The following is a 25,388-nucleotide window of genomic DNA, read 5'->3' on the forward strand; positions in this document are numbered from 1 at the left end:
TGTTGCTCGATACATGGTTAAAATTCGGAGATAGAAACACCAAATTTTTCTATGGGATCTCTAACACGGAAACAAGGAATAATGTGATTAATTTGATCTCGATCGAGGGGGAAGTTCATGATAGTGAACCAGAAATTTCTACGAGTATTGTCAAATTTTATAAGGATTTATTTAAGGAGCCATTTAAGGTTATACCTAAATTGAATGGTATTATTTTTTATTCAATTAGTTTAGCACAAAAATATATGTTGGAGGCTCGGTTTTCGTTGAAAGAGGTTGAGGAGGCCATTAAGGGATGCGATAGTGATAAAGTGTCGGGCTGCGACGAATTTGCATTGGATTTTTTAAGAAGGCGTGACATTTTCATAAGACGGGAATTATGGAAGAAATTGATTATTTTTATTGTTTTTCATTATTTGATAAGAGTTGAAACTCTACTTTGATATGTCTTATTCGTAAAGCTCAAAGGACTATTGATGTGAAGAACTTTAAGTTTATTAGTCTCGTTTCATTTTTCTATAAGATTATCGTAAAATGTTTGACAACAGATTGAGAAAGGTATTAGAGACGGTCATATCTAGTAATTAGATGGCGTTCATCAAAGGTCGTCAAATATATGATGTAGTATTAATAGTCAATGAGTGCATTAACTCAGCTAATTTAAGAGGTGATAAATATGTTTTTGTCAAGTTAGACATTGAAAAAGTTTATGATCACGTCAATTGAGATTTTTTGTTTGATGTAATTGGCAGAATGAGAATGGATGTGAAATGGATTTGGTGGATTAGATTTTGTCTCTCAACGGCTAAGTTTTATGTCATTATTAATGGTAATTCTTAGGAATTTTTTGAGAGTTCCCGAGGGATTAGACAAGGTGATCCACTCTATCCTTTCTTGTTCGTTATTGTTATGGAAGCTCTCTAAAAATTGATAGCGTTCGTAGAAAACTCGAGACTCATCCGTGGAGTGAGTTGTGGGTCAAGAAGATATCATTTTTTACATCACATTTGTTTTTTGTTGATGACACGCTCTGTATGGTTCAGACTACCTATATGAATTTTAAACACCTTCGGAATATTTTATGGGTATTCGGTGCATGTTCTAGTTTTCGAGTGAATTTTAATAAGTCAAACATCTTTTTTTCAGATCCTGTTTCAAATAGAAGGACGTTGGAAAATATGTTGGAGTTCAGAATTGGTGATATTCCATCAACATACTTTGGTATGTCATTAGGTGCTAAATTAAGATCCAATGTCTTTTAGGACCCAATTATCACTAAAATGAAATGTAAACTATCTAGATGGAAAAGTAAAATAATCTTGAAAGGGGTCGTTAATCCTCATTAAGAGTATGTTGTCATTTATGCCCACATATATGATGTATTTATTCATTATTCTCAATAGTGTGGCGGTGAAATTTGAGAGAATAATGTGTATATTTCTATGTGAATCCTCTAACTCATCGTTTTGTCATTTAGTAAGTTGGGATAATGTTAAATGTTTTAAAGATCGTGGAAGATTGTATATTCAAGATTTTATTTCCTTTAATAAGTCTCTTCTATGAAAATGGTGCTATAGATTTGCAACAAAACTAAATAGTCTTTGGGCATCGATGATCAAATGTAAGTATGGTTACATTTGTCTAGTTGGTTCACAAAAATGTATAATTATCTAGTGGGGTATAACTTTTGGAGGGGAATTTATTCTATATGAAAAATAATTCGTGAACAATCTAGATTCATTGTAGGCGATGGTTCTTCGATCAACTTTTGGAACGATAGTTGGTGTAGAGTCAAAAGTCTAACTACGAAGTATCTAGAGCTTGTTTTTATTGCTATATGTAGAAATGCCACAGTTAAGGATATATTTGATCCTCAATCTAGTGGTTTCATTAGCCGAATTAGATATATAAGGAGATTAAACATTATGAAGAGTTCGTTTAATAATAGAATTTACTTTTGGTAGGACGCAAACAAGTGTCCTCATATGAACAAGATGTTATGCTTTGGCAAGATATGAATAGTTTTCATGTAAGGCATTGTTATAAGTTGTTCGCTAAGATGAGTTCATATAATTTTTGTTGAGAGAAACTTTGGGAGTCAAAGATTCCATCCAATATCTCGCTTATTGGATGGAGTGTTATTCATAGTAGAATTCTTATAGATGATATGTGTATAAAAATGTTGTATTATACTTAGTCGTTGTCATATGTGTCACGAGAAGGTTGAATCGGCAATTCACTTATTTTTGCATTATCGATGGGTGACTTATATCTGAAGACTTTTGTGAAGTATCACTGTAATTCATTGAGTGATGTCCGAGTCTTTGGGTAGTTGTTGGGAAATTTGGATTGATGCAACATATGGCAGGACTTCATAATTGGATTATTATCCCAATTATTTTTTGGTGGACTATTTGGTTAGAGATACATCGTCGAATTTTCACTAATTGTAGTCGTCTGATGTGTATTATTCATAATGTTTATTATTATTATTATTATGCTTTATGAGATTCATTCTAGAAAGCCGGTAGAGTCCGTCGGGGAGTTAATCGTTTTCTCTAACTCGATAACCTATTTAGTACTGTTTTTTTATTTTTTGTTTTTATTTATTTTCTTTTAATGTCATGTTTTTTTCTTTGTGCTCAAATCAGTTTTCACAATTTAAAAAAAAACAATTGAATTATTAATAAATATATTAAAAATAAGAGAGATATAATAGTATATTATTTGAATAACAAAATGGATAACTAAATGATTGTCTAGGCTTTGATTAAACACAACCATAATTAAATATAATTTTATTTTTAATTATATTATTTAATTTATTAATAAAAATATTAAAATATTTATATATAGTTTTTATATTTTATCATTATATATAGCTGTAATTTTTATATATCAAAATTTAGGTATAATACAAATAACATATTGATTATATAAAAAATGTTGAATATATATAGTTAATTGAATAATATTATATTTTAATTTGATTTAAAAAAATTAGATTTGTATAATTAAATTAACTTCTAATGTATTTAAAAAATAAATAAATCTATTAAATAATATATACTTTTAAAATGGAACTATTTAATAAATGAAATAAATTTATTGAGATGGATAGATAATTATTTAAATAAATGTAACCGAAGATAATAGAAAAGTATAATTTAAAAATAATAAATTGGAAATGACATATATTTGAATTTGTGTCAATATAATTTGAAATTTTATAATGATTTCTCATATAAAAATTAATAATAATAATAATAATCTATCAACACTAATCATGGGTCAACAAATGTCAGCCTAAAAACACATTTCTAGAGCTGCTTTACAGCATAAGGAAGATTCCATGAACTGTAAATAGTCCATAATCTATAATTAATTAATATAACTTTTTTTTAATTATATTTTTAATTTCAAATAATCCTTGACCTTTTAATCTGTCATCTTTTCCATTATTAATTAATTAATTAGACTCAGTCTTTAACGGGTGACCACTGACCAGGTCTTTTCAAGACTATTTATAACAACACACTTTATTTTACATTTATGTCTTCATAAACTAATTCAATAAAATATTATTTATTTCGTTTATTATTTAAAAACAAAATACTGTTTAATTTAATAAAAAAATAAGTTTATTTATTTAATTAATGTCATCATTAAATGGAGTTGAAGTTTAACTAAATAAAGTTAAAAGATACCAATACTTTTGGAGAATATTAATATAATTAACAATTCAGGAAAATATCTAATTTTTCAAGAATTTTAATATATTAAAATTTAATTTATAAATAGAAGCAGTTAAATAAAAACAAAAACAAATTAGAAAAATATAATAATATCCGTCGTCAGTTACGACTTTTCGAATCTGTTTGTATATATATATATATACGCCTGCCCTAATTAATGATATTCAATAATTTCTCTTTCTCTCTCTATAAATTTCAAATTCGGTTAAAGCAGCAGCAGCAGCCATGGATATAGAAAGTGATAAGCTTCCATTAACACCAGGTAAGATCCATCCAAGAAGCAACGAAGAAGCTTTCGCAAAGATGATGAATCCAAAATACAGACTCAGTCGTCGCCGGCAACAAGGAACTAGCGGTGGTAAATGTTTCGTCTACGTTTTCCTTTTCATCGTCCTTTTAGCCGCCGCCGCTTTAATCTTCTCGATCGCCGTTCTCCGCGTTGAACGTCCTCATGTAAAACTCACATCAATCTCCGTCAGTCGTCTTAGCTATATCGCCGCCTCACCTGTTTATACTTTCAACGCATCTCTCTCCGTTCTTCTCGCAATCGATAACAACAATTTCGGACGATACAGGTACGCATATTTTAATTCTCAATTCATATTTAGATCTGATCTGATCTGGATCTGTGATTATGTTTAGATTTGAGGAAAGTAGAGCGACGATTAGTTATGATAACTGGACAATTGGCGGAGGAAGGATATTTGGAGATCGAGCTAGGGCTAGAGAAGTGGATCGGTTTAATATATCGATGGATGTGAAATCTGTTGATGGATTATCGAGTAATCAGAATTTTAGCAGTGAATTGAATTCTGGAACGGTGAATTTGAATAGTTATGCTGAATTGAATGGACGAGTGAGGATTATGAAGATTGTTAATAAGTTGAAGAAGACGGTTATGAACTGTACTATGAGTCTTCATTTACAAACTAGACAAGTTCATAATTTAATCTGTTTTTGAATTTTACTACCTAACCTAAATATATATAATATAATCACTTTTACTCTTACTTCCAGTTTTTTTTACTACAGTGGTTACTGAATATATATTATATAAACAAATGTTGAATTCGTGTTTTGCGATTTTATTTTTAATTCGCGGTTTAATGTTTAGTAATTTTGGTCAAAATTCAGTATATTTTCGTGTTTGCACTGTGTTCTTGTGATTTTTTGCCTATAATATAAACATATATAATATTCACTTAATTAATATTTGAACAAAACTAAATTCAGAAAGAAAAAAAAAATAAGTAGAGATTGTTAGCCCTAATATAAACATATATAATATTGACTTAATTAATACTCAGAATAAAACAAAATTCATAAGAAAATAAATACTACACACACGTAACTTAATAATAATAAATAAATAAATAAACATTGTCAAAAGTAAATGAGTCAATTTTATGAAGATTTATATTGAAAAAATAATATCAAGTGGTCCATTTGATAAAAAAAAAAATCAGCAAAAAAAAGCGTAACTATATATTAATAATAAATAAACATGGTCTAAAGTAAGAGTCCATTTGATGAAAATTTATATTGGAAAAATAATATCAAGTGGTCAATTTGATAAAAAAAAAATATTGTTATTTTAAACATATAGAAATCCAATATAAATAATGAAAAATATAATTTTTTTTTTATGATAATCATAATGTGAACGTAATTTTTTTATATTTATATGAAAATCATTTGAATTGGATAGAATTTTATTTAGTATGGAAAATTTTGACAATTTTTTTTTTATCGCTTAAGTTCAATTAGTTTTAAATATTAACATTGAAATTTTGATAATTGTAAGCTTTACTTTATTTTGTCTTATGAAAACAATTATATATATATATATATATATATATATATATATATATATCATATATCATATATGTAGTTCGATTTTTTAAATATATGTATACTAAAGTAAAAACAAATTGTACAACTAAATTTTGAATAATAATAAATAAGATGGACTCTGTTTTAGGCTTAGGATTTTAATAATTTATTATTTATTTTTTTGTGAATTTAGAATATGAAGTAGAAAATGATTGTGTATGCTAAAAGAAAAGAAGTATACAAAATAACTTTAAATTGAAATTTAATTAGTATCTTAGTTTTGATGATTTTATAATGATTGTATTGTGATAAATTATTGATTTTATGAATCATATTTAAAAATTAATATTTTATTACTCATTAAATAATTACTAAAACTTAATTTACAAATAAATTATGTTTTTTTATTAGTTTGCTTTTTGAATCATGATTCAAACTCAAGTACTTTTTTATCTGATATATAAATTACTTTTTTATATTAATTTAGATATGGTGTGTTTTTTAATATAAAAATTATTAAGATTTTTGAGAAACATAATAAATAAATCTATAACACAAAATGACTTATTTACTATAGTTAATATTCATGTCTTAGTAAAATATTTGTTAAATTTTAATAACTGTTAAAGTAAAAAGTAAGTTAAATGCTGTAAAACCGTTTCCTTTATTCAAACAAGACATTAAAGTTATAAATTTATGATACTAGGTCATTGCCTTTATCCAAATGACGTCAGCTATGAACATAATACCAATATAATATGCCAAAGAAAAAGAATGGTCTTTTATTCATTTTTATTCATTAGAGGTCTTTGTGGGGGTTTTAATAGATATTTGTTGAATTAAAAGACCATTTTACCCTCTAAGAAGAACACATATTAAATTTTGATATAGACAATGACAAGAAGGGTAGTTGTCTATAAAGGACAACCACATTTAGTATTTTACAAAAGCATAATATTAAAAGAAATTGAATATTTAATATTTTTTAAGATATTTAAGCTAACATGGTATTTGAAAATTAATTTAAATGTAGGTCTAATTGACAACCACATTGAGTACTTTTGGATAGTAATTTATTTATTTTTCTAAATAGTGATTACATATATATATCTATGATAAAAATACATATAATATTTTTTGCACTATAATAAAAAGAACTGAGAGGTCTTTTCGAAAGTTGTTAAATAGTTTGGTATGAATTAGGTTTAAACGATGTAAAAAAAATATTTGCAGTTTTTGACAAAGTATAAAATGCATAGAACTATAGTTAGTTGTCCTTCGCTTCCAACATAATTTATAAAATTCGGATAATTCGATTTCTAAAAGAAGTTCAAGACTTATTGTCAAAAATATGAGTTCAAAAATATTATTCTTAATAAATAGACATGTCCCATTTACAAATTCAATACTAATGGTTAGAGATGAGTGCAAGAATATTATTATTATTATTATTAAGTGGACACCTAACTATTTAGCTATATAATACTTGGAGATAGTTGTAAAATTAGTTGAACTATTTCATTAAAAAAAAATTATGATGGTGAAATATTTACTTTAAATTAGATTATACCATTATAATGGATGGTTATATAAAGGATAAACAATGCTTTAATGTTTATCAACTATGTAAGAACTATTTATTATTTATTTATGCAAATTGGTCTCTTCACCTAACTTTTATACTAATTTATTAAATGAATAGTGATTTCATTTTCTAAAAAGACTTGTCATGTATATTTTGTGTTTATTTATTAAGTCTTTTTTAATATAATTGGACTAATATTTTGTGTAATCATTTTTTCATCAATAATTATTGTTAATTTTGACTTAATTTGTGTGTGTTGATATTCATGGTATCTTCACTAGATATTAGGAATATATTAAAATAAACAAATTATATAAAAAGATAAATAAAGTTTTTTTTTTTTTTTTTTGTTATAAGAAATGATATTTTCACTAGACATAATGTTATTGGTGGAAAAAAAGGGTGAAAAGTGAGATAATTTTTTTTTTATATATTTTCTCGATGAAATTGTTCCCTCTTCAAAATTTCTCTATCCCTAACATTTCACATTATTTTTCCAAATAATTCATAAAAAATTATTCAATTGGCAGAATTCAACTTTTCTTAACAAACATAGTGGGTTTTGATTTTTGATATATATATATATATATATATATATATATATATATATATATATATATATATATAGATGTAGCAAATAAGTTCATGATCATGTTTGATTTTGTTTTTTTTTTCTGAAAAATCTTATTTGATAAAAATAAAATAAAAAGTATGTTATTTGAATTTTTAAATAGTTTAATTACTAGAAGAAAAAAAAATTGTATTTAAATTTATTAAAATAAATTAAGATATTTTAATTAATAAAATTAGTGATTTAATATATGATATAGAGCGAATTTATGAAAAATGTTAAAAATTTAAGAAAAAAATATAAATCTAACAAGCTCTTAAAGAGTTTTTTTAAAGAAAATGAAACTAAAATATTTATTCTCTTAAATCAATTTTTTTTTTCATCTCAACTAGTCGATCGAAGTACTTTACAATTGTGCTATTTTCTAATCAAACTAAGCTCAAAATTGAAATTGCATAAACTAGGTTTAATTGGTCATATATATCTTTTAAGTGTCCCAAACTTTTGAAATTGGTCATATAATATAAAACCATTTTTGCTTTTTTAATGAAACAATGCCTAGGTTATAACCAAGAGGAGGCATTTGTCTTTATCTTAATGACATCACTGCTATGAACATAGTAACAATATAATATGCCAAGAAAAGTAGGATTTGTCTATTCAATAATATTAAAGGTAAAAGACTTGTTTACCCTCTAAGAAAACAAAAAAAAAAAAATTTGATATAGGCCTTTGCCTTGATCCAAATGACGTCAGAGCTATGTCATAATAACAGTATAATATACCAAGAAGGATGTCATATTGAATAATATTAGTTGTTGAGTAAAAACCTTTTTTACCCTTTAAGAAGAAGAAGAAAATATATTTTGATATGTTACAATACAAAAGCATAATAATTTTGAGAGTAAAGGAAATTATATATTGAATGGTATTTGAAGATGAATTTAAATGTAGGTCTAATTGGAAACCATATAATTGACTTTTGGAATATAAATTATCCTTCATTGGATATTAGGAATATATTAAAAAAATAAAGATAAAAGTTTAATTTTTCTTATAGAAGGCCCAATAAGGTTGTTCATTATATAGCCCAAAAAAGATAAATATCTCTTAATTAATTGAAATATATATAGTAAATTTTGGTTCATAAAAGAAAGGGCCCTAAAAGAAATATTGAATATACAAGTGTTGTTATTCATTTTATCCTTCATTGGATATTAGGAAAAGATAAAGTTAATTTTTTCTAATAGAAGGCCCAATAAAGTTGTTCATTATATAGCCCACAAAGTTAAAGTGTTGGTTTATTTAAATGGTTTTCTCATTGTTATTGTTATGTATCTCTTAATTAAGTGAAATATAAATATACCTTGGTTCATACAAAAATTATTTGAATTATAATTAATTAATAACTTTTGTACTTTAAATATATATTTTATTTGGAGTCCACCCTATTAGTATGTTGAAGATCTTAGGACCTGTCCTGATTTAAAAATAAGTATTTAAAATATCTTATTTGTCACCCTTTCTTCAAAAGTAATTAAAATCAAATTTATAATTATTTTGTGGAAAATTCTTGTTTGTTTGTTATTTTCCTAATTATATATATATATATATATATAAATTTAAAGTATTATAATATTTTTTTACACATTTTAATATAGATTATTAAATATTGATCATATGATGATGATAATTAATTACAAGCTCAATTTAATGATGGTATATTTTTTTGAGGTATATCTTTTATTTTTTTTTTATCACTAGACTCAAACAATAAATTGTACCCATATATATATATATATATATATATATATATATATTACTTATAATTTCAATTATATTATTTTTTCTAAATTCACAAAACTTAATATAAGTATTATTTTTCGTTTTTTAAAATTAATTTGTACGTTTTGGACATACATTTAACATTTATTAAATTGAGATTTTTTTTCAGTGATTCGATTGATTAAAAAAAAATTGTTTGGATAAAATTAATTAATAAAAAAGAAGAAGAAGATTTTGTATTTATTTTTTAATAAAAATTTGGAACTATATAAATTTATGTATAATTTATCAATTTGAATCATTTGTATTTTAAATTAAGTATATTTTTGAAGATATATAAAATTTTTAAACTTGTATATCTTAAAAAGTATAATGTGCGAAAATAATTAAAATAAAAAAAGAGAAGAAAGATTTGGTACGTTTGATAAAAAAAAAATACAAATTCGTGTTTTTTTTTAAATTAAATAAAGATGAAGGATGCTAGAAAAAATCATGGATATTACTGACAATCTGACATTCAAAATTCCACCGCTTCATATCGGATCAAATTGTCCCCTTTTGACGGTGGAAATTGGATAAAATCGCGCCTAATTCTACGTTTTCAGAATCATCGCCATTTCAGTAAGATAAACACTAGTTCTTGAGATAGATACGAACGATTCTCTTCCTATCACTTCCATTTGTTCATACATACTTCGATCTGTTGTTCTAGACCTCCATGGCTGATCACGACATCCAGAAGGAAGACCCACTATTGGACCAAATCACTGACAAGTTTCACGACCATGATTCCTCCTCCTCCTCATCATCGGATTCCGACAACGACGAATCATCATCGTCACTCAAATCTAAGGTTAATCGTCTCTTTGGAAGGGAGAAACCACTTCACAAAGTCCTTGGCGGTGGTAAACGTATGATCTTTAAATTTCACTTTCTGGGTTTAATTTCACGATATAAAGATTACAACTTTCTAGGGTTTACTGTTTTGACAATACCATGTTCATAAATTCAGCTGCTGATGTTTTCCTATGGAGGAACAAGAAGATATCTGGAGGAACCCTAGCTGTCGTCACTGTTATATGGGTTTTATTCGAATTGCTGGAGTATCATTTACTCACTCTTGTTTGCCATGGTTTGATATTTGCTGTCGCTTCACTGTTCTTGTGGTCTAATGCTACTGTTTTCATTAACAAGTAAACATTTCTGCAGATTTACTTTCATTTTCAAATGAAATGTATCTTATTCTGGAATTTGCTGGGTTTTTTTTCAGATCTCCACCTACCATTCCAGAGTTTCACATCCCTGAGAAACCTATTCTCGAATTTGTCTCTGTTCTTAGGTTGCAGATAAACGAGGGTATTGCTCTCCTAAGGAATATTGCTTCTGGAAAAGAGTTCAAGAAGTTTCTTGTTGTATGTTGAATTCTTCATTCCTTTTGATTTGATTTGATTGTAAACAGGATTAACATATGAATATATGATCTGACTGGTTTTTGTTGCTAGGTAATTTCTGGGTTGTGGGTCTTATCTGTTATCGGTGGCTATTTCGATTTGCTGACATTGTTCTATTTAGGTGAAAACAAAATATAAACTCACATGTTTTAAAATTTATGTCATGTTGGTAACATACTAACATATCTTATTATTGTTGTGTAGTGTTTGTTTTGCTTCAAACTGTACCTGTGGTGTACGAGAAATACGAGGATAAAGTGGATGCATTTGGGGAGAAGGCGTCGATTGAGTTTAAGAAGCAATATGGAGTTTTTAATGAGAAGGTTTTGAGTAAGATTCCAAAGGGCTTCTCTAAAGGTAAAGGTAAGAAGGTTGCATAAATAAAGTGTTGTGTATAAGTTGTGAACATGGTGGTTGAATTGTGTTTTCTAGGGTTTTGGCATGTTTTATAGAACTTGTGTATGGTTTAAGTTATAAATAATGGTTTTATGGTCTTTGGATTTGGAATGTTGGAAGAAGAATGGTTGATGTTGATTAGGTTTTGTTTGGGGTTTTCTCTTTTGAATGTTGTATATTTTTACTTTGGAATAATAATGTGCCAATAATGAATGTGTATTCTATAAATCTTTGGTTTGGTTTGGTTTGGTTTAGGGTTTAGAGATAATTGTATGTCTAAACTCGAAAGCCTCTTATCACCCCTCGGTTTTTAGAGTAGCCACTATATGGTTGCGGTGCGACACGAGTTGGGCTTTATCCCTAAAAATATACATGTAGTGTTGCACTGAAAAATCATTTATAGTTTAGGTTTAGAAGATATTTTTCAATTAGACAAAAATGGTTTCATAGATATTGTGATAACTGATAAATAAATGTTCTTTAAAGGATAAAACAAATTTGATTATTTCATTAAATTTTGAAGATAATAATATAATAGTGAAAATTTATCAAAACAACTTTGTGAACAATATGTTATAAATAAAACAGAAAAGAAAAACAGTTCAATCACAAGGGAATGCAGAGAATAGGCTAAGTTTGAATGCTGTTTATAATTTAAGCACCTTATTTTTTCTTTCGTTTTCATGCGATAATTTTGTTTTTATATGAAATTTTTGAAAGTTCGAAATTAATACATGTTTAATGTTTTTTTTAGTGTAGTAACTTATTAAGTTCTTTCATATATTCTTCATAATTTTTTATTTTTACTCCATCTATAATGAACTTAGGCTCATTATCTATATGTATCCATATACAATTTGGTTAAATCAATAATATATTTAACAAACTAATTGGTCCCATTTATAGTTTATAATCTAAAGAAAAAAATTAAAAAAAGATTTTGAGTTTCTTTCTTGCTTTGACTTGCAGAAATATATACTCTGACTTTTTGAAAAATTTGTTATTCTAAGACTTGATTAATGCCCCTTTATGGTTTAAAATGAATGGTTTAATTTATGATTATTTTTTTCTCATTTTTTGTCTCGTTTTTTACCTTATGAACGTTTGAATATATCTGGTGTGTTTTTTAATAAAAAATGATATTAAAAAATATATATATATCTCTAACATTGTAATTTATATGGTGAGAGATTAAGAGATATAAAAATATAAATGTATTTTTATTATTATATTAAATTAGATTACAAAAGCTTGGGTGATATCTTGATATCAAGATATATTTTCTAAAATATCAAATAAATCTCTGAATTAAAATTCATATCAAATTCAATAAAGAATTCACATAAACATTTATTAGTAATAAATCTAGATTAGAATGATGTAATTTATTTTATCTCAATACAATTCATAAAAAAAATCAAGATTATGTCTTTTATTAATAAGAAAAAGAAAAGAAAATGATATTGGAACTAATAAATAGAAACTCTAAAGTCAACCTTATCTATCTATTGACAAAAATAAAATAAAAATCCATAATGAATTCCCTAACAAGCTTGAACAAAGTAGTTATATTTATTGCTAAGATTTTATTTTATATAATAGAATTTCCTAATAAGGTTGAATGAAGTAGATTTATTTATTATATATTTATTGCTAAGATTTTATTTTATATATTAGTATAAAAGAATTAATATAATCTTCCAATCTCATTCATAATGATTTATGAGATTCTAGAATAGAAATTTAATTATTTTTTATGGAGAATTTACTAGTTGAATAACTTATTTAACAATATTCTTAATTTTAAAAAAAATAATGTATATATATAAAAAAAAAATAATTGATAAAAGATATAAATAGTAGAATCGAGAATGTTTCTTTAGCTTTTCAACAGATATTGATCTTACCAGACAGAATTCGTTCCCTTGTACTAGGGTTTCTCCGATAAAGCTTAATCTTCTTCTTCTTCTTCTTCCCAAATCCCACTCATTTCCTTCCTTCCTTCCTTCACAACTATAAGCTTCAACTACCATGGACGTTGGTTTCTCTCCCGGAAATCACTGGTCTTTATCAGTTGCCGATTCAGACTTCGGCTTCGCTTTTAATGACAGAAACTTCTCCGATCGTGTTCTTCGAATTGAAATCGCAACTGATGTACCCGATATTAAGTCCGATGATGGGAATTGCATCTTCGTAGTCGATTGGGCGCGTAACCGTAAGAGGAGGAGGTTGGAAGATACAACAAAGAAGGAAAATGGTATGTTTGTGTATGTCAAATTAGTCTCATAATTTATTCGAATTGGTAGGATCTTTCTCTAGATGCAATTTTTTGATGAATTAGTGTGTATGTTTAGATTCATATTTCATGGATTTCAAATGAGAGAAGTTGTTTCTTAATTAATGCTTTATATTGATTCTAAATATTAGAATTAAGGGTTCATTATTAGTGTTTAAGCTTCATATCAATATCAATCAAATGTTGTAGACTATGTATTTTTTTTTCTTTCTAAATTCTATGGTTTTGATGACAAAAGACATAAATTTGAATCTTTAAGTTTCAAAGATACCCTTAGTCCTTTTGATTTTACATATTTGTCTTTTCAAAGTTTTGGACTGTTGGTTACTTGGTAGAAATTTAGAACAACACCTTTGTGGGGTTTGGTTATATGACATTTTCTGTGGACCTCCTTTGGTAATATACTACAATGTTCAGATCTTTTTGTCTGGTTCAAGAATCTTCAATGACCATGAGTTGATGAAGTATGTCACTCCTTTTTATCTGTGATACTGATTGATTAGGTATCAACATTGAAATTGGAATTGGCTGCTGACAAAATATTTTCATATGGAAATCTAGCTAGTAGGGTAGTAGTCTCTTAGTCCTTGTTTAGTATTAATGGCCAGTGGTTTGTCCTTATGCTTGTTTGTTTACTCAATTGTCAGTCGATCGTGTTGTCCTCATACATAACAACCCACTTTTGATCACAAGCACGCCCTAAAAATGCTTTATATTCTACCACTTCAAATCTTATTAACTTTTCATTTTTTCAAATCTACAAAATCATTGATAAGCATAACAAAACTATACAACCAAACATATTCTCATAGAAAATCCAAACTGCTATTGGGAACTACGATGTCTTTATTTGCTAATACAACCAAACATGTTAGCTAGTAACAGTTTTGAACAAAGTTGCTCACCTCATGTAATGTTTGAGTTTTATGTATGGTACAATAGTTATTCCTTTCATTGCAGTTTCATAACTAGAATTGTTGAAGGCTTGTTTATGATGGGATATTGAGGTTCCTCATTTTATCCATTTCTTTCTAAAGTATGCATCCATTATTGTTTCATCTCTTTTGGACTCTTTCAACTTAGTTCTGTCATCCAAATTCCCTATGAAGAAATGAACTTTGGGATATATTCTGAAAGTAATATCAGTTTAGATATAGTTTTCCGTTTAAATTATTCTTTTACTGACTGAAACACAATTATCATTTGCTTACAGCTGAGGAACATCCCTTAAACTGTAATTTGCCAGAACAAGATACAGATGTTGTTATTGCCTATGATAATGAAGAGGAGGAACCTGTGGAGATTCTTGAGGAATCAACTTCAGTTAGGAATATTGATCCTCCTGGTATAATTTAATTTCAATTTTTTTGTCATTTTAAGTAAACATAGAAAATAATATATATTCTTTCTGTATTTCAACTGCGTATTATCTAGAACTCAGCTATCCATAACAAATAATTGCAAGCAGCAGAGAGTGTGTACTTCTTTAATATGGAAAACATCCCTTTTCTGCAGGTGATGAAGCTGCTAAGAGTATTGAACCAAATCCAAACACTTCTGCTGTTCTTCAAGTAAAGGATGTACACATTAGTTCCCCCATTTTAGCTGCAAAGAGTGTGTATTTTTATGAGGTGAATGTACTTTTATGGCTTATTATTGTAATCTTATGATCTCCAAACTGTCATACTGATTATTTTTTTGCGTTTTTTTTATCATTTAGCTTTTTTCGAATGCAACATTGAGGGAGTCAAAGCACAGACAAGTAACTCTTAGAATCCTTGCATCAGGTAATGTGAGACTCTCTTAGGCCCCCCAACATAAGCAACCACTATTCTACTTTTGTGCTATAATGCTTGCAAATTTGACTAATTTTCTTATGGTTAATGCTCGTTTAGTGAAAAAAAATGGAATTAGAATTGGAGCCAATTTAAATTCCTCGAGAGCTTGTTGAATTCACACTTATATTTGCGGAATCAGTTATTATATGTGGTCTCTTAATTTGGATATTTCTCTGTGGAGCAGAAGAAGCTGCCTTAATGGAACTCTTGAGCTTTATGTATAATAATACTTTGTCAACAAGTTCACCTTCTTCCTTGTTGGATGTGTTAATGGCTGCTGACAAATATGAAGTTGCTTCGTGCATTAGACACTGTAGCAAGTTGCTAAGGAACTTGCCTATGACCTGTGAGTCTGCCTTGCTCTATCTCGATCTTCCTTCCTCCATTTTGATGGCTGAGGCGGTTCAGCCTCTTGTCGATACTGCTAAGCAACATCTAGCTGGTCGCTACAAGGACATTATGAAGTGAGTAATCTTGCCTTGCACTTGCTTTCCCGTTTTTTTATCTTTTGCAAGACCTGTTTTTTTCCTTTGAGTAGACTAGCACAACCTCCCTTGAGTCTTCCTGCTTATTTTTTGTTTCGATTTTTATTTTCAAAAAAGGTTTTATTTGAGGAGGCACATTATCTAAAGATTATAAAAAAATCACTTTTCACCTTAAAAAGCTTCATTTAATTCATTTTCACACTTGGCAATTTTAAAAAATGATTATGATTGACAAAATAACACAAATTCCAAAAGGTTAGGTTAACATTCCTCTTGATATTCCTTCCTAACATTGAATTTTCCCTTTTCCTTATTCTCATTATAGATACCAAGAAGATGTTTTGAAATTGCCTCTAGCTGGAATCGAGGCGGTTCTCTCTAGTGACGATCTCCAGGTAGCTTCAGAAGACACAGTATACGATTTCGTCCTCAAATGGGCGAGAATACACTACCCAAAATCCGACGAACGCAGTGATATCCTAGGTACCCGTCTAAGCCACGTCATCCGCTTCTCATACATGTCTTGCCGAAAACTGAGAAAAGTCCTATCTTGTCCTGATTTCAATCCCGACGTTTCTTCCAAACTGGTTCTTGAAGCTCTCTTCTTCAAGTCCGAACCTCCCTACAGACAACGAGCTCTCGCAATAGCCTCCAAATTTTCCAACACTCCCTCTTGTTTCGTTGAGAGGGCGTACAAGTATCGACCAGTAAAGGTCATTGAGTTCGATAAGCCCCGTCAGCAATGTATAGTCTATCTGGACTTCAAACGAGAAGACTGCGCCCACCTGTTTCCATCCGGTCGAGTTTATTCTCAGGCGTTTCATTTGGCAGGTCAGGGTTTTTTTCTTTCAGCTCATTGTAATATCGATCAGCAAACGACTTTGCACAGCTTCGGGCTGTTCTTGGGGATGCAGGAGAAAGGGTCTGCGTCTATTTCAGTCGATTACGAGTTTGCGGTTATGTCGAAACCGAGCAAGGAGTTTAGTAGGAAGTATAAGGGGAATTATACTTTTACGGGTGGGAAGGCGGTTGGTTATAGGAATCTGTTTAGTATGCCTTGGACAGCGTTCTTAGCCGAAGATAGTGTTTATTTTGTCGATGGGATTCTTCATCTTAAGGCGGAGCTCGCCATTAGAAAATGAAAACTCGATCTTTCTTTAGGTTAGATGGAATACGATATGTTTTTTCTGTTGTAAACATTTGGAATGTAATAGATGTGCCATTGATAATTGGCTTATCGTGTCGGTTTTGTAGATAAATTTAAATTCGGTTGTATTTTAGAAAATAAAGTTTTTTTATTTCTTTGAATAAATGTCTTTCGTAAATTATAATCTTAGTTAATTTGTTACGACGACGAATAATTCTTCTATGACGATTTAAATAAGATAGTTCGATTAAGAAGATAAATTTGGTCAATTTAAAATATTTCAGGGACAAGTATGATATTTTTTCATAAAGAAAAACTGAAATACATGGCGCGTTGAGTTAGTTATTCGCATACAGAAGTTTCTGTTAACCGTTCTTCTCTCTCTCTCTTTCTCTCTCTATCGGTCATCCATATCGCCATTTTCGTCTCAGATATGAAGCTCGCAGCGCGCAAACTACAGGTATGATTTCTATCTCTTAGGTTTTCGCTATTGATCGAAGAATTATTGACGCATAGAGATGATATGTATACATTTTGAGAAGCGATTCTAGAAATATTTGTGCAGTTATCTTATTTGAAATGATAAGGACAGAGATTCATACGTCCTGTTAGATGTTTATGTTTGAGAAATGATAATAGTTTCCTTTTAAGTGTGGGAGCGATCGATTGATATCTAGGTTTAAGATGAAGAAAAAGCGTGAATGCCTAGGTATTGTGCTTTGTAGAACTGGATTCATCCAAACTAATTAACCGATTAGGTCTCAGTTTTCCTTTATGTTTGAATGTCTCTGTTAGGTTATCTGATTGTGGAGAACAAATCTAGCTTGTGCGCAAATGTCACATGGCCAACTCTTTATTCACAGTTCAATTTTGAATACATGCTTGTCAGTTGTCACGTATATTATTAGAAAGGATGTAGATCGTCCGTCCATGATGAAGTTAATGAACAAACTCTTTGATTTGAAAATGGCGTATGTGATTATGAAACAATTGTGCTAGCTTCTCTGTGTTTGAATGATAAGGACAGAGATTCATACGTTCTGTTAGATGTTTATATTGGAGAAATGCTAATAGTTTCGTTTAAGTGTGGGAAAGATTGATTGAAATCTAGGTTTAAGATGTAGAAAAAGCGTTAATGCCTAGGTATTGTGCTTTGTAGAACTGGATTCATCCAAACTACTCACCTGATTAGGTCTCAGTTTTCCTTCATGTTTAGGGTATCTGATTGTGTGTAAATGTCTAGTGCACATACATGGCCAACTATTTTTTCATGTTCAAATTAGTAAGTAAATTCACAGTTCAATTTTGAATACATGTTTGTAAGTTTTCACACATATTATTAGAAAGGATGTAAATCGTCCATGATGAAGTTACTGAACAAACTCTTTGATTTGAAAATGGCGTTTGTGATTATGAAACAATTATGTTAGCTTCTCTGTATTATCATATCTAAATGACATGTCTGCATTACTCCTGTTTTCTTTGTCAGGATTCTGGACAAGCTGATTGAAGATGACAAAGAGTCGCTGGAGGGAATCACTTAGATCATTCGGTAGACAAGTTGATCATGACAATAGTGATCAATTAAAGAACACCAAACTAGGTATACAACATTTCCCATCAAAACCACCTCAATTGTTAGATCATTGGAGACACTGGAATAGCTCTTTGACTAGAACCATGCAATATAAAGCTCTTCAATCAGCATTGTTCCCAGAACGAGGATTATCATGGTGCAAGCAACCGGATGGAGCTAACCACGCTTCACTTGTTCCTAGAAATGGTATGTTGAAAAGGAAACTTAACACACTTTTCATTTTATTGTGTTGATCATACACCCATTATTATACAAATTTCAGTTATTGATCTGAAAAATGAAAGAAAATCATTAATCAAATCTTTGAATTCATTTATAACTACCATTCAATTCATTTCCATCTTTGATCATATATAAGTATTTTCTTAGTCTTTTTTCTTCTAGCTTCTCCCTTTTAGCATGTTTTGACATAGTATTATTGGAATGGAGCTTTATGACAGTTTTATTTCATCTTCTAGCTTTCTCTTAGTCTCTTTGTTTTGCTTTCTTGCCTATTTCTGTCAATTCTTATGTTGTATAATCATATGTTGATTCTAATAAGCAAGATTATGTCTTTATGTTTTTGGTTTGTGCAGAAATAGATAATAAAGTTTCAGACATTATGAAGCTCATAAAGACAAAGAAAGGAGAAACAGAAGACAAGAATTCCAACAAAGAATCCAAACTTATTCAACTCGTGGAAGACATTCACAAACAGTATCATTTGCTGCATTCACTTTACGATAATCTCGCTGGAGAGTTAATAGAAAAAGCCCGTATTGCAGAACAAGAAACATCAATCTCAAACTACAGCTCAGACTCGGATTCATATTACTCCACAGACAACATGAGTGGAAAAAACAGTCCCAGAATCGAAATCACCACCCCGAAAACCAAAGAGGAGTTCAAAACCCCAAGTTCAGAGCTGGCCGAGCTGCGAAACAGACTGAGCATTGTCACAGACGAAAAGGAAGCAATCGGCCATGATTATTCATCATCCCAAACCAAACTACAGGAACTAGAGAAAATGATCAAAGAAATGGAGGAAAGGAATTCTGGGCTACAAAACCACATCACAGAGCACGAAAACACGCATTCCTCTCTTCTGAACAGGATTGAAGAAACCGATGGCATTTCAAGATCCAAGATGGAGCTCTTGACCGCACATTCAAACGACCTTCAACTCGAATTGGACAACATTCGATCCCAAAAATCCCAACTGGAAGAAAAAAACAACGAAGCGTCGAGCAGAGTAAAGAACATAATGGATCAGGTCAGTTTCCTTCAACAAGAGGTCCATTCATTAAACAGTCAGAAGATAGAATCCAACGAGAAGCTTGAGACAACAAGCGCCTTAAACAGCAATCTAGAAACAGAGCTAAACAACCTGAAAAGCGAAACATATAATCACGAGCACGTCATAGAAACATTAAGAGAGGAGAACAAGCAATTAAAACAATCATGGGATAAAAAGATCGACGAGGCATCATCCGAACTCCGTAAAAACTTAGAAGATCAAATAAGATTCCTAAGCCGACGAATAAAGGTAGCCGAACAACTCCACGTGGAAAACAGCGAGGTCTACAGAACGGCAAGAGACAAATACTTGGATAGCGATAGCATGAAGTTGGTAGCTTGGACAGCAAGCGAGATGATGAACGAACTAAACACGGCGGCGATGAAATTCGAGGAATACAGCGAGCATTTACTGAACAGGATATCGAGTACATCATGCGCGGTTGTGTTTGCGAAGGAATGGACGAGGAGGAAAAGGAAGGAAGCGAAGGAAGTGGAGGCAGAGATACAGGGATTGATAAGAGAGTTGCATTTGAGGGAAGAAGAAGTGTTGGGGTATAGAGAGAAAGTATGGAAGGTGGAGAATAAAGTGAGGAAATTGGAAAAGGTGGTGAAGGAGAAAGAAGAAGGAATGATGGCTCTTGGGGAAGAGAAAAGAGAAGCTATCAGACAGTTGTGTGTTTGGATTGATTATCATAGAAGCAGTCGGGATTATTTCAAAAGGGTTCTTTCTAATAAGGGATGCAATTCTTCATGACAAAATAAAGGTTAGTAATTCCTTTTCTCCCTTCTTTTCTTTCTTTCTTTCAAACTTAATTTTTGAAAAACAGTATATTCATATGTAATCTATATAATAAATTTTCAAATTCCATATTCATAATTAATATACATATATATATACCTTAATTTATTTTCTTCTTAATTAAATTCTCAAGGTAATGTAGACATAATTATAAGAGGATGTGTTAACTTTTTCATAAGTTTGTTTGGTTGGATTTTAAAAAAATAACTAAACATTGGCCTTTTCATAAGTATGTTTGGTTGAATTTTGTTTTAAAAATATAATAATGAGTGATGATTAAAGTGTGAATTTTTTATGAAAACATTCAGTTTAAGTATTTAATTAATGCAATCTAATCAAACATCAGTTTTTTTAATACGAATTTTGGAATGTATCATCAAACACACTTAGAGTTTATTATTTTAATTATTTATTTAAATGATATAAAAATCATTTAAGCAAAAACAAGGGATAAGAATGAAGTATTTAAAAAAATATAATAATTTTTTAGTTCCGTGCAATTCACTTATGAGGAAGCCTCGTGTACTGACATGTGGGGAGAGAGAGAGAGACGGATTTTGGTGTGTAGTTTGGGAAATAAACACGTGAGAGCCGAGCCGAGCCAAGCCAAGTCACGCCAATCATCACCGCGAATAAGATGGGCCCACCTCAATTCCTTCTCTGTATGAGTTTTGTATTTTTAATTGATGAATTATTATAATATTTTTTTATATTTAAAATTTAAATTGTATAAAAATATTTGAAATATTTTGAATTATTAAAAATAATATATTTTTTGATTAAAAAATTCCGAAAACTTAATATAAGTAGATGTGAAAATCCCTTTGGATCTTTACATAATTTTTTTTTTATATTTCAGTCACTTCTTTAAATTTTATAAAATTTTAAAAAAAAATAATTATACTCATTTTTAATTTAAATTCTAAATAAACCGAAATCAAACAAGCCACCCAGTCATTGTGAACCCACGGGAACTTTCCTTTGTTTGACTTATTCTCTATTTAATGGGATCCACTATTAAATTTCCCATGCAATTTCATGCTTCCAATTACACTAACTTATTTTTTTGTCTTTCATTTTATATATTATTTTACTTGATTGATTTTTAATATTTGTGATGATAGTGTTAGTTAACAAAATTCTCAATGAACCAATAAAATACAAAACCTTAGATTAGTGTAATTTGTATATTTTGTAATGTATAGATGGACAAAAAAAATTTTTTTTTATAAATTTAAAAGATGTTATTTTAAAACAAAATTATATAAACTTGTTTTTTTTTTTCTAAAAAAAGTCAATTAATTAAATACATAGTTTACACTTAACAAAAAAAAATAAAACAAAAACACGAGTGTTCACATAGTCGTCAAATACACCCAAAACACAACAAATTTAAGTGTTTAACCATTTGAAATCAATAATGAACACATAAACAAAAAAATGTTCACAAAACATAAAGTCTAACAAAAGTTCACTGATCGCATCCACCGATTTTTTAAAAGATATCTCTACTGTCGTCGTAACAAAATGATATAAACTTAGTAATAAACCAAATTTAAAAATTTATATAATTTTCTTTTAAAAAAAAAATTTAAGCCTAGCATAACTTTATATAAAGGCATGATTTAACATAATTGATTTGTGGTACACCATCATTTAATGATTGAAATTTGATGAAACCACATATCTTCCTTAATAATTTCTATTTAACCTCATCATTTTCTCCATTCTCTTCTACAACATTCTCTCTCTTTTGCAACATTCAATGAAGATGGAGAATCATCAAGATTTGGGTTAAAGCCTAAGTTTGGGTTTCTCCGATCATCATAATCTGATTCCGATGAAACCAGAGCTTACCAACGATGATCATGGCACGATCAGCGAGGAAGAAGACTACATTAATAGAAAGAAACTTCGTCTCTCCAAAGACCAATCTTCTTTTCTAGAACAAAGTTTTAAGCAAAACACCACACTCAATCCGGTAAGTCAATATTATTATTATTATTATTTTTAATTAATTGGTTTAAAAGATTAAAGTGAAAATAATATAAACTAAAAAAACCAACATCAATCATTTGCAATAATATTTTATATTAATTTTAACCAACATAATTTACAATGAAGGGTATTTATGGGATTTTGCAGAGACAAAAGTTGGGTATAGCAAAACATCTTAAATTAAGACCTCGTCAAGTAGAAGTCTGGTTCCAAAACAGAAGAGCAAGGTATATATATATATATATAAATCAAACATATATATATTTCCAATTATACCCCGCCGGAATAGTTTAATTTACTCAGCATCCATTATTAACATATAAACAGGACAAAGCTTAAACAAACAGAGATCGACTGTTCGATTCTAAAACGATGCTGGGAATCATTAACGGAGGAGAATCAACGGCTGAAAATAGAAGTTGAAGATCTGAGGGCCCTTAAATTGACAAATGGATTACACATGGAAATGTCTCCTCCTATTATTCTAAACTTATGCACCTCTTGTCAGAACGGCGGCGTTCACCGCCGGCGGTAAAGATTGTAATTTAGCTGTTCTTGAAAGGGTAAATCTGGGAAATTGGATGTGTAACTATTATTATTTAATTATCATCTAGCTAGGAAATATTAGAAAGTTTTGAACTTATTTGGAAATAAAAACTATGATTTTAACTTTTATATATATATATATATATATGTTTTTAACATTAAAATTTGACTATTTTAACATATGATTTAGTTAAATAACATTAACGTACAAGTTACCGCGTTTAATAAATATGTCTAATAATCTGTATCAAATAAAATGATAAGTATGAGTGATTAAACTACATTGTAATGAATAAGTTATAAACAAGTTCAATCTTGACAACTAGTTAATTAATTAATAAGAGTCCATCTAAATTAAGTTTTATTTTCTATTCATATTAAGAGTATTATATTAAAATAAATTATATAATTTTGAGACGTTATAAAAATTACATCTTGATAAAAAAAAGGTTTAGTTGATTACGTAAGTCCTCACTAAGATAAAAATAAGGGTATTATATTGTTTGTATTTTTTATCCGTTTTAATTTGGGATGATTAATTAGTCCACTTCAATAGCCACGACCCCTTTTAACGAAGATTTGGAATGAAATCTATACATAACTAAAATAATCTAATAAGTTAGCTCAAGTAAAAATAATAATTTCTAAAATATCAAAGATTATGAATTTGATTCTCACTTAAAACACATGGGTTATACTAATTTCAACACGAGGAATGATAAACTCAATGAAGAGACAGCGAAAACAAGATCACAAATCCGACGTGACACCATGTCAGAATTTGAAAAAAAAAAACTGACATTTTGGGTTCCGAAATGTGACATTTAAAAAAAAAATCTCTCCTACCCATATAGCATGCCGCGTCGGATTCCTAAACTTACTTTCGGTACACCTTATCTGAGTTTATATACCAATTGACACTAATTCATTGATTTTTACACCTTTCTTTAGATGTAATTGGCCTATAAAATATGTAATCTCTTCTTTAAAATAAAATATGAGTCATTGATGTTTCTCCGCTCATGGTTTTTGGACTATGTCTTAGTTTATTCATAATTATGCTTAATTAGTCTCTGATTCTTTTTATCAAATATAATTAAGGCTAGTATTCTTCCAAAATAAATAATATTATTAGATCAAAGCCCTACCTAACAAAATAAATAATATTACATCATTTTTGTCTAGAAGGAATCTATATTTTATTTCTAAATTCAAATACAAATATAAATAAAAAGGTGTTTTAAATTATAATTAATGTTTTCATGCACCAGTGAATAATAATTAAAAATAAATTAGTCAAGGTTCCCGCCATCTTTGAACATCCTATTCCTTAACAAATTAACATAAGTCAATGTTTAATTCAGGTTACAATTAATTTATGCACGTGCCTAATTAATATATAAAAGAAAAGTCATTCAAGTAAATTTCCCAGAACTATCTTAATTATAATCATAGTCTATATATATATAAACATCCTTAATTATTACAAATTAATCTCACTAGATCTCTCTATTTTTTACCATGTCTAAAAAAGGAGCCGACTTTCCATTTATAGACTCCATGAATAAATATTACTGCCCCCAATTTCCCCTTCAAGAAAACGATTCCGGTGACATGTTGATAATGTCTCTACTAACCGACACATTACCCATAATTCCAAATCCCGGCGAAGGCATAGAAACGGCGGTTAGAGAACGGCGTTACCGGGGAGTTAGGAAACGTCCTTGGGGGAAGTTTGCGGCGGAGATAAGGGATCCGATGAAGAATGGTGGCCGTGTTTGGCTTGGGACTTATCAAACGGCTGAGGAAGCCGCAATGGCTTATGATAGGGCGGCTTTTAGGATTAGGGGTTCAAAGGCTATGCTTAATTTTCCACATAGGATTAATTCCGGGAACCTTGAACCGGTTAGGGTTAAGGAGTGTTCTTCGATTATTGATCGAAGTGGAGATCATAAGAGAAAAAGGAAGATGAATGTGGTGAAAAATGAGGTGGAAGATGATGAAAAAGGAGGAAATAAGATATGTTGA

The 25,388-nt window shown here is 29.3% G+C and overlaps 6 protein-coding genes across 6 annotated transcripts; all 6 read left to right on the plus strand.

Annotated features, from left to right (window-relative positions):
- The first annotated feature begins 3,920 nt into the window (after positions 1–3,920).
- On the plus strand, positions 3,921–4,836 carry LOC124927132 (late embryogenesis abundant protein At1g64065-like). The gene is made up of 2 exons (XM_047467485.1): positions 3,921–4,330; positions 4,398–4,836. The coding sequence occupies exons 1-2, from the start codon at positions 3,981–3,983 to the stop codon at positions 4,714–4,716; spliced, it is 669 nt and encodes a 222-aa protein (XP_047323441.1). The 5' UTR covers positions 3,921–3,980; the 3' UTR covers positions 4,717–4,836.
- A 5,260-nt stretch (positions 4,837–10,096) lies between these two features.
- LOC124925867 (reticulon-like protein B4) lies at positions 10,097–11,592 on the plus strand. Its single transcript, XM_047465985.1, has 5 exons — positions 10,097–10,440; positions 10,542–10,722; positions 10,800–10,941; positions 11,032–11,101; positions 11,185–11,592. Exons 1-5 carry the CDS (start codon positions 10,248–10,250, stop codon positions 11,358–11,360), a joined length of 762 nt encoding a protein of 253 aa, XP_047321941.1. The 5' UTR covers positions 10,097–10,247; the 3' UTR covers positions 11,361–11,592.
- A 1,681-nt stretch (positions 11,593–13,273) lies between these two features.
- LOC124927375 (BTB/POZ domain-containing protein POB1-like) lies at positions 13,274–17,290 on the plus strand. The gene is made up of 6 exons (XM_047467782.1): positions 13,274–13,633; positions 14,886–15,017; positions 15,188–15,303; positions 15,393–15,459; positions 15,695–15,974; positions 16,321–17,290. The coding sequence occupies exons 1-6, from the start codon at positions 13,408–13,410 to the stop codon at positions 17,135–17,137; spliced, it is 1,638 nt and encodes a 545-aa protein (XP_047323738.1). The 5' UTR covers positions 13,274–13,407; the 3' UTR covers positions 17,138–17,290.
- A 205-nt stretch (positions 17,291–17,495) lies between these two features.
- Positions 17,496–20,796, plus strand: LOC124927364 (COP1-interactive protein 1-like). Its single transcript, XM_047467770.1, has 3 exons — positions 17,496–17,602; positions 18,632–18,925; positions 19,315–20,796. The coding sequence occupies exons 2-3, from the start codon at positions 18,655–18,657 to the stop codon at positions 20,769–20,771; spliced, it is 1,728 nt and encodes a 575-aa protein (XP_047323726.1). The 5' UTR covers positions 17,496–17,602; positions 18,632–18,654; the 3' UTR covers positions 20,772–20,796.
- Positions 20,797–21,088: 292 nt separating this feature from the next.
- LOC124928189 (ethylene-responsive transcription factor 2-like) lies at positions 21,089–25,388 on the plus strand. The gene is made up of 3 exons (XM_047468719.1): positions 21,089–21,099; positions 21,307–21,359; positions 24,946–25,388. Exons 1-3 carry the CDS (start codon positions 21,089–21,091, stop codon positions 25,386–25,388), a joined length of 507 nt encoding a protein of 168 aa, XP_047324675.1.
- LOC124927968 (homeobox-leucine zipper protein HAT4-like) lies at positions 22,587–23,487 on the plus strand. The gene is made up of 3 exons (XM_047468479.1): positions 22,587–22,797; positions 22,962–23,041; positions 23,142–23,487. The coding sequence occupies exons 1-3, from the start codon at positions 22,657–22,659 to the stop codon at positions 23,347–23,349; spliced, it is 429 nt and encodes a 142-aa protein (XP_047324435.1). The 5' UTR covers positions 22,587–22,656; the 3' UTR covers positions 23,350–23,487.

Source organism: Impatiens glandulifera, chromosome 2 (assembly GCF_907164915.1).
Source record: "Impatiens glandulifera chromosome 2, dImpGla2.1, whole genome shotgun sequence".
NCBI classification, from domain to species: domain Eukaryota; kingdom Viridiplantae; phylum Streptophyta; class Magnoliopsida; order Ericales; family Balsaminaceae; genus Impatiens; species Impatiens glandulifera.